Consider the following 9,946-nt stretch of genomic DNA (forward strand, 5'->3'; position numbering starts at 1 on the left):
GCCAAGTGCTTGCTCAAGGGGGGTTTGTTGGATTTTCCCTATGTAATAATATTGATAACAGTAAGGTCTAGACCTTACTTTGTAAAATGTCCTGAGATGACTTTTGTTGTGATTTGGCGTTATACAAATAAAATTTGATTTGATTTGATTTGAACTAGTGATGTCACCTCAATCTGCCTCTGGACCACTGCCTCTGATAGTCTTTGCAAATGAAAATGTTAGCAAGGAGTTGTTGGGTTGTTTTCTCTATTTATGTAAACTGTCAAATTTGTATGTTTCCTCCATTTTTCTCCTGATTTGCTGTTGCAGCGTGTTCTTTTATGAAGAATAATCGGAGTCACTATCACCTTTCAAACATTTATTATCATAACTAAACAGACCATCGAATAAAGCAATTTACAGAGCTCTGGGTTCCGTCTCTATCTGAAGCCCTGACCTCAACAGCAAAACCGTTCAACTCCTCTTCAGGACGAGAAGGAATGCTGTCCTCCTCCATTCAGTTGATTTTATACAATTTCAAATGTGCCATTGTAGGCTAGGCTGGTCCTCTTGTGCTGTTCCATTGGTCCATCTATCCATCTGTCCTCCTCCCGCATCCTTTCTGCTCCAATGGGAAAGGCAGCTTCCTAAAGAGGGAGGAAATTCTACTCTGTCTAAATTCCTACACTTACTTCTTTCTGTGTCACTAACTAAATACAACTAACTAAATATATGTGACATGGCTTCCCGTTTGACTAATTAAACTGTCTTGCCTGTGTGTGCCTGTATATGGTCCTGCCTTTGAAGTTGTCTTCCTCTTGCTGGCTTTTAGATCTAATCTCTTGTTTATTACCCTTGGTGTCCTAGTGACCCCAAATTCCCTGGCCTCTTCAGCCAGGTGGTGATAAAGTATCTGTGGACCCTCCTTGTCAAAGCTGTAAACCTAATGAAATTCAGTGTTTTAGTGAACCAGCCCCCCTTTGATGTTAAACAGTGCTCCAGTTGAATAATAACAATAAATACTGACCAGTGATTCAGTGAACACATAGGGTGACATGTAACTACATAAACATAACTGTGAGATTAAAGTATATAGACTTATGTATACTATAAAATAAATCTTGACTATTCATTTTCTTACTATAATAAAATAAACATATGCAAACAAAGTAAACACACAGGTTGACTAATCAACAAGCATAATGTTAATCTTCTACTAATTACATTCTTAATTCATCAAATGTTAGAATCAACCTTAAAGTATGACTTTGTTAATAATTTTACCCAACACTGTTTAAGGCAAGCACCACTGTTGATTTTAGTGGGATGAGACAGCTGTGTTGCCAAGTGTAGAAAACCAAATGTTTATAGTAAGAGTTACTGCATTTCATGCCAAACTTTACATTTAAATTAAAAATACAATATAACCCAAATGTGAAAGCAATGGACTCAAAGCACAAAGCAACATTTTTTTTTGTTTTAAAATGCAATCTACAGGTCACATATTCCCCTGTTTGCAAAACCAATCACAGCATTTTTGTACCATAGGCTAAAGCAAACAAATCTTCAAGATAACTTTTGAAAATAAATGGTGCAACACCTTAATCAAACAAAAGCTGTTAAATACAATCACATGTATAAGAAGCTTTGAGTGCTCCAAACTGGATTAGTTGAAAAATGCATCGTCACACAGCTGAAAAAGAAGGTCAGTGTTTTAGCAACATGTTTGACAGGGCACCATCCATAGTTATCATACTGATTACTAACATACATGATTACAAATCAGCTCTGTACCATTTTATTAGCATAAAAAACTGAAACTACAACATGTCTACAAGATCATATATCCACCTATCTATCATCATCTGCTTATCCAGGGTTGGGTCATGGTGGCAGCAGGTTCATCAAAATAGTCTAGACATCCCTCTCCTCCACGAGGCGTTCCAGCTCCTCTGGTGGGATTCTGAGGTGTTCCCAGGCCTGATGAGATATATAATCCCTCCAGCATGTTCTGGGTATACCCAAGGGGTCTCCTACCTGATGAACGTGCCCAGAAAAACCTCCAAAGGGAGGTGCCTTGGAGCCATCCTGATAAGATACCCAAACCACCTCAACTGGCTCCTTTCAATGTGAAGGAGTAGTGGTTCTACTCCGAGTCCCTTCTGGATGTCCAAACTCCAAGTGCCTATCTCTAAGGCTAAGTCCAGCCACCCTATGAAGGAAACTCATTTCAGCCTCTTGTATTCACGAGCTCATTATTTCGATCCTTGCCTACAGCTCGTCACCATCGGTAAGGGTTGGAGTGGAGCTTTGCCTTTCAGCTCAGCTCCTTCTTCACCACAACAGTCTGGTACCACTATCCACCTGTCAATCTCATGCTCAATTTTACCCTCATATGGGAACTAGACCCTGAGATACTTGAACGCCTTCACTTGGGGTAGCAACTCACTGCCAACCCAGAGGGAGAAGTCTACCGTTTTCCGGCAGAGCACCATGACCTCAGACTTGGAGGTGCTAACTCTCATCCCCGCTGATTCACACTCGGCTGCAGACACTGGCTAGGAACACAAATGAGGAATCCTTACAAACCAGGTAGTCCAAAGAAACATACAGGCACATTCTAGGAATAGGAAATGAACAGGAGAGTGATCCAGAATGTTAGATGCAAACAGACAAGGCATGGTGAATGGAGAATGGAGAATGGATTAGCAAGAGACTGAGGGAAAGGAGGAGATTATAGGGGCTGAGACCAGAGGATAAGGAGCAACAGGTGGAAACAGTGAGAGGTGACTGTGAGCTGGGGTAAAGCTGGGGCAGGTGAGGTGACACAGACAGGAAGCTGAACCAAAACAAAAGCACAAAAACGGGAAGCTGATCCACAAATCATAACAGCCCCAGTGCTTGCTGGAGGTCATAGTCTCATGAAGCAAACAGAAACACATCCTAGGCAAATAACAGAGATGTAATTCTTAGGTCCACAAACTGGACATTTTCCTCCCCATGACTGCTGTGTTTAGAGCCTGTCCATAAAAATCACAAACAGGATCGGTGACAAGAGACAACCCTGACAAAGGACAACACCAACTGGAAATGTGTTTGACCTCTTGCCAAGTATACGGATCGGATGGCTCATACCATTGGCACAGATGCCCCATACTCTCGAAGTACCCCCCACAAGATCCCACGAGGGATCATATGTTTAAACTTTATTTTTTAGATCTATTGTTTTTACAACATGCAGTGATAATGGTGCAATCCCTTACTGGATTCCAACCTGTGATCACTGAGTATTGTGTTTTTTTCTGAGGAAACATGGTGATTAGCTAATAATTAACTTGAGCAGGTTCATGAAAAGTGAAACCCCTGTACAAGGTCTTCATAAGGTTCTCATGTGTGACCTGCCTATGAGGTGAGTACTGCAAAACTGTAAAAAGAACTCAGTTCCATACCACACAAAAGTGGTATCTCTGATCCTCATTCTCCCCTTGGTGTTTCTGTCCCTGTGAAACTAAATGAAAGACCCTTTATCACCCTGAGCCAATAATCTAAACAGAGCCAGGGCAACCAAGACTTGATTACCTCCACTTTCTAACAGCTTTGTTAAAAATAGGCTGAGGGTCATACCACTATTAAATGTCAGGGTAAGCAGCTGATGTGAGTTACACACATATTAGGAAATATCCAGTACTGCCCCAGAACAATCACAGTGTTGTGCAGTACATGCAGTTAAATGACATACGGTTTAATACCGTTGGCTTGAGTTTTGTTTTTCCTTTTTGCTGCTTTACTTTGAAGGCAACTGTCATTCTGAAGAGGAGGTTTTCTGCCTCATATTTTTGGGATGACTGCTGAAAATATAATGTGACCGTTGTCTAGTACATAGGAGAGGTGATGTGCTACCTCTGTAGCACATCAAAGGTAAAATGATTTTTACTGTTCCCAGCTTTTCAGTCATACAGACCTCAGTGTGACAAAACATAAAACTAAGCAGCATTACAATATTTCACCATTGTTTAAGTAGGAATAAGATTTATTCTGCAAATAAAGGATTTGAAGACTGCTAGCAGTATTTGGCAACTATTTGAAGGTTTTGCTTTATATGCCACTAAGTATCAGTTATTTCAGATTTGACCCTGTTTTGCTTTCTTTGTAATGTGGAAAGGTCTGCAGCAGTGTCTTGGTCATGTGGCAGTTAAAACTCTCAACTGAAATCCAAAACCAGGGGCAATATTTTAGGGTTGCCAGGATATTAAGGTGACCCTCCCTCTTACTCGGGGTCCAGGGAAACACAAGATATGGCCTTAAAGCAAATAACAGAATATAACTGAATTATAATTTAAAGATGTTTAAATGAAATGTAAGTAATTGTATTTTTAGTCATTTGTGGTTGTGAAGGAGAGTTCTTGATTGTCCCTGATGCCTCAAAATAAAAAATTATTGGTATAAAGTGTTGACAGATTGATATATTGGTTTAGCCTTATTTTATAACCTTTTTCTATTAACTGAATTCCAGTTTATTTTAATTACTAGAGTTACCACAACTTAAATAAGCTTAAAGTGGATTCTTGGCAGTGGGCTGTGGTAACTATGTTCCTTCTCTGCAATCTTAACTACTATAAAATGTCTGCAACAGCTGCACAGGCAAAGGATTGTAATCTGGCTCCAGCAAGCCGGCACTAAGACAGTACAAGTCAGAGATAACTTTGCAACTCTATGCATTCCCACAGAGTTGAACAGCTGGCTTGCCAAAATAGAAATATTTAAATCTCTGTATAGGTTTGCACCATATGAAACACTGGCGATACCTGTAAATATGAATTGCTGATATGATAAATATTTAAAGTGTCACAACGATTTCTTGTGATATCTCTAAAAGGTGTGTCTCCTGTACACAGTCTGCCTTCATGTAACATACTGCATGTCTAATCAGAGTATCTAATTGCATCACATGAAGTACAGTCTCAGTTTACTGTACCAGTCAGAGGTGGTGGGTTGCCTGTATCTGGTCACCTCTTGGAATAGATGCTGGCCTTTACTTAGAAAGACCATACTGAGTAAGCTGGCAACCGAATGTCTCTGTACTAGTATATGACTTTAGGGTCACATTCTTACCTGTGTTTCCACTGGAGGAACTAGGGTTTAAATTTAATTTTGGGGCATAGTTCTACTGTTAAAAAAAAAGTCTCATGTTGGAGGTGGGGAGGGGCGGGGGGAGTTTTTTTTGAAAGTCCAAAAAATATCCAGGACCCTCTTTACATTCTTGAGGATAATGAGAAGAGCTACATAGTACTGACAACTCAGGTCTACATTTCCATCATATCAGGAAACATTACATTATGAGCAGGCTCACTAACTGTCCAGGCTTTACATTCTGGCTGCACTGATAGCTTTAATAATGAATTTCAAACTCAGGCACTGAGCTAGTCTTTTTTTCTCATACTCATATAATTTGTGTGCAGTAAAATGATATGGTGACAAAGCTTTTATTGAAAACAGAACGTGGAAATCAGAGGTTCAGTATTTGTAAGCACTTACAAATGCAGGCTCACTCCAGCCCCTGGAGTGAGCCTGCAAGGGGAGGAAGAATTTTGATAATATAAATGATATATTTACTGTCTAGTGATCATATACAAGTCATATCTACTAGCATGTTGAATACTTTGCAGTAGGAGCACTGCTCCTCTTTCTTTAGTCTGTCCAATAATGGGGTGAAGAAATGGAGAAGCAGTTTGATGACGTTTCATGAGATGGTTCTGACATTTTTCACAGAAATCAATCTATAACACAGTGACATGAGTAGTATGTAGTTGTTTAAGAGTTATAAAAACTATGTAGAATAGTGCCTAACACAAATATTTTATTTATATACCAATATCTGTAAATACAAATTCCATTCCTAAACATTAAAGTGATTCTTATTGTAAAACCAGATCTAGTGCATATGTATGTCTGCTTTCATTTTAGACAACATAGTTATAACAAGACAGATTTCAGGTGTGACAAGTGTGGAAAACCACAAGGCGGAGACAAATACACAGGTTGGCAGTACAGTAGTTAGATTATGCAGTTTTATATAGCAACAAACTAATGTGGACACCCAGAAATTACACCGGCATGCGATTGTTGAACATCTTGTTCCAAAACTATGGTCATCAGTCCACTGCTACAATAGCACCTGATCTTCGGGGAATATTTTCCACAATATTTTGAAATCTCGCTGCTAGGGTTTTCTCCTCTTCAGCCACAAGAGCATTAGCGAGGCTGAACACTGCTTTTGGATTTTGGTCTGGTAAAATATGAGTCACAGTCTGTGTTGCTATTCATAAAAAGTGTTGAATGAGTTGAGATGAATGGAAGGCTATGTGCATGCCACTCAAGTTCTTCTGAAGAATGATGATTTGATATGCCTAATAAAGGTGTACTGTTCTTGTATTAAACTAACTACCTCCTTCCAACAGAGGCTGGATCACACACACACTTCCAATATAGTCAATGGTGAAACAAGTAATCTGATTCTTTGCAGAAGTGAAAGTAACAATTACACAGTGTAAAACTTGTTTATGCTCACCATCTCCTTCCTAGAGCAGGCAGACACACACAAGGAAAGACAGGAGAGATACACAGACACAACAGATTTAGAAGAGACTCAACTCGGAGCCACACAAAAGAAGAAGGCTGAAGGTATAGCCCAAATGATAGCTGTGTCTTCTAAAGTGTTTGTTTCTATCTTATTGTGTGTTGTTGATACTGTAGTTAAAATACACATTTTAGTCATGGTCTGGAACATTCCACACCTTACATGTTCAATAAGACACTGCATCATCCAGATGCTCTGAAGGCCATTTATTTGTGGTATATTTGATAATATTGTAATTATAACTAAGATGGTCAATCTTAATGTACTGTCCAATTACCTAAATTATTTCTCATATGCTATTTAGGTACTATTATTTAGGTATTTTAAAAATCCTAATCTTTGGTGAATCATCAGAATGTGCTCAGGGTTCTCATGCTGTTAGCGCAGATGCTATGCTGCTATAGTTCATGTATTTGTTAATTGTACACTAAAAACTCTGTCCTATTCTTTAATGTCCATTACTTATATAAAGAGTAACAGGACTGAGTAACAGTAACAGGAATGAACAGTGTCCTGTAGTTTATTGATTTATTAGTGTGAATATTAGTCAATGTAATACTATTCACTTGATTTCTAAGTTTTACAGTTGAAATTATTGAAGTTGCTGACATTTGAATGTGAATACTATACTAAGAGGGAGCCAGTTCACCACAAAGTGCTGCAGAGAAGCAGTGGTGCTTTTGCACTCGATGTGATGCTGACCCCGAGAGGTAGAGAGAAATATTTACAGAAGAAATGTCAAAAATACAGGAAGAAGCTAAAGTCAGGCAGGAAAAAAACATTAATGACCTCAGTCAGAGAGAAAAGGCAGAACAGAGTATATGTGTCCTGCATTTTCTCCAGCCGAATGTGAAACTGCCCCCTTTTGGTGACATTATGAATATTAAGTAGCTATGTGCATTTTTTTATGACTCCTAGGCCACACAACCCCCACTGCAATGGTTTAAGCTAGGGGGTCACGGTCTCTTTAGCTATTGTGCATTAGGTGTTATCTGCCAAAGAAAAAAGTCATCACTGCTGATGGCCCTTGCCTGCTGTGCTGGTAGACTTTGCAAATGGGGTTCCTTCACTGTCACAATCCCTATATTGTGTAAAAACAAACAATGAAACTAGCTGTGCAGTCTCCCTCCTGTTATTAAGGATTGAAAAATTAAAATTATACATTAACAATGAGGGATGGAGACTCGTGGCTTCCTGACCTATGAAGTTGACTCCTACCTTGGGGGCTAGTAAACTACTGCTGAAGCTTGCAAGGGTAGGCTGTGCCTTCTCTACAGTTCCAATGCTAAGTGCCCCGTAATCATGACAGATTTCCTGACACTGTGAACAGATCTGCTCTTTTAATACACCAGTAGTAACCTGTTGTTAAAGCCTACTCTCCAATTTGGCTGCTTGGACTTACTCCATGTTGTGGTGGATGGCCTGTAACCATGCTAAGCTAGCTCGGATTCAACAGCCATAATTTACTGGGATCAGCAGTACAACAGAAAAAACAGTATAAACAGAAAGCACAACTAGCTGTGACTCCTAGAAAAAAACATTGCAGTGGGGGAGTGTGGCCTATGGGTAATTTAAAAAAACACCTGGCTAATATTTGTGATGGCACCAAAGGGCACGTTTTCATGCCTGGCTGGATGGTATATCCTCTCAAGTACTGTTCACTCACATCCACACATGCACACTCATTCACATATGGACACACATTCCCGATACCCAGTGTTCATTCCTGTTACACAATAGTTTTTTCAAAAAAATAAAATTATACCACAGTTTTTCTTTCAGCTATGTTTGGTTTATCATTAATCCCACTGTTTAATAAATGGCAGGATTTAAAAAAGCTGATAAACTTGGGTCTCCTTTAAAAGGAAAATAGTTTTGCAGTTTTGTAAAAAATACGTGTAAATATTTGATTTGATTTTATTCTTTCAAACATGTAACAACAGTCAATATGTCAACACACATAATTCCACACATATCCACAAATATATTTTCAATTTGCTTATAAATAGTACATGCTTGAACGGAGTAGGAAGAAGTCAGACTTATCTAGTCCTACCCCCTAACATCATCTTACCATCATTGGTTTGCCAGCAGTATTACTACATGGATAATTTTGTTCTACATCACGCTAGTGATATACTAAAAACACCACACTCCCAATGTTACACCTGATTAATCATTAAGCCTGTTCTTGCCCATATCTTGATTGACACATACCTTTATATTTGTGTTTAAACTCATCAATTTTCTTATTGTTTTTTATGTCCACACTTAAATTATTCCATAGTTTTACCCCACTTATGGAAATACAGAATCTTTTTTGGTTGTACGTATAGCATGAATTTTATAATTTAACTGACCCCTTAAATTGTATCCCCCTTCCCTTTCATTAAATAGTTTTTGAATTCCACCAGGTAATAAATTGTTCCTGGCTTTATACATAAACACAGCAGTCTTGTTGTAGCAATGTTTTTAGTCAAAATATCAATTACTTGAACTTAACTTTCCATTCAATTTACTGCAGAATCGTTGCCATTATATTGATTTGGTTCCACGTAGGAGGAGAACACTTATGTTTTCATCACAGCCCCCGGAAGAAAAATTGGCTCAAAGTTCAAGAGGCGTAAACTGAATTGGTCTGTATATTCAGCTGATATATAAAGTTGAAAGCTGAGCCTTGTAGGACTCTTGTAGTATCAGGACTGAGACATTTTCCCTAAACAAAATGATTTTGTACCTTCTGTTTACTGCTTTTATAGGTTTGGCAATTTTGCCGTTATGCCTCTACTTAAGAAATCCTTATGTTTGGAAAGATTTAGGTTATGCAGTTACTTCAATACAAATTGCTTTACGCATGAGTAAAATCAAGAAACAGAAACCATTTTACAGCATTTTGGAGTGTTTTTTGGAGAAAGTGGCGAGACAGCCGCATAAGAAGTTCATAGTTTTTGAGGAAAGCTCTTACACCTACAGCCAAGCCGACAAAGAAAGCAACAGAGTAGCAAGAGCTCTGTCAACTCATGCTGGCCTGAAGGAGGGGGACACGGTGGCCTTGTTCATGGGCAACGAGCCGCACTATGTGTGGATCTGGCTCGCACTGGTCAAGCTTGGATGCACAGCTTCTCTTCTGAACAACAACATCAGATCCAAATCTTTGCTACACTGCTTCTCCTGCTGTGAAGCCAAGGTCCTGGTCGCTGGTGCTGGTGAGCTGGGAAACTTTTGAGGCTGATGCTGATTTAAGAGATTGTACAGAGTGGGCCACAAAAAAAGCAGCCCGTCAACATGAAGGAGAAAGTGTATTGATTTGGGGGCGGGCTACTTTTCCAT

At 39.1% G+C, this 9,946-nt stretch overlaps 1 protein-coding gene across 1 annotated transcript in view; it reads left to right on the top strand.

The window, feature by feature from the left end:
• The first annotated feature begins 9,264 nt into the window (after positions 1–9,264).
• The window catches only part of LOC109963311 (very long-chain acyl-CoA synthetase-like), a 4,311-nt gene continuing 3,629 nt past the window's right edge, over positions 9,265–9,946 (top strand). The window contains exon 1 of the mRNA XM_020605720.1: positions 9,265–9,822. Within this exon, the coding sequence (XP_020461376.1) occupies positions 9,342–9,822 (481 nt within the window). The 5' untranslated portion in view covers positions 9,265–9,341. The remainder of the gene's footprint in view (positions 9,823–9,946) is intronic.

The sequence above is a fragment of the Monopterus albus genome, unplaced genomic scaffold (genome assembly GCF_001952655.1).
Source record: "Monopterus albus unplaced genomic scaffold, M_albus_1.0 scaffold72.1, whole genome shotgun sequence".
Lineage (NCBI taxonomy): Eukaryota > Metazoa > Chordata > Actinopteri > Synbranchiformes > Synbranchidae > Monopterus > Monopterus albus.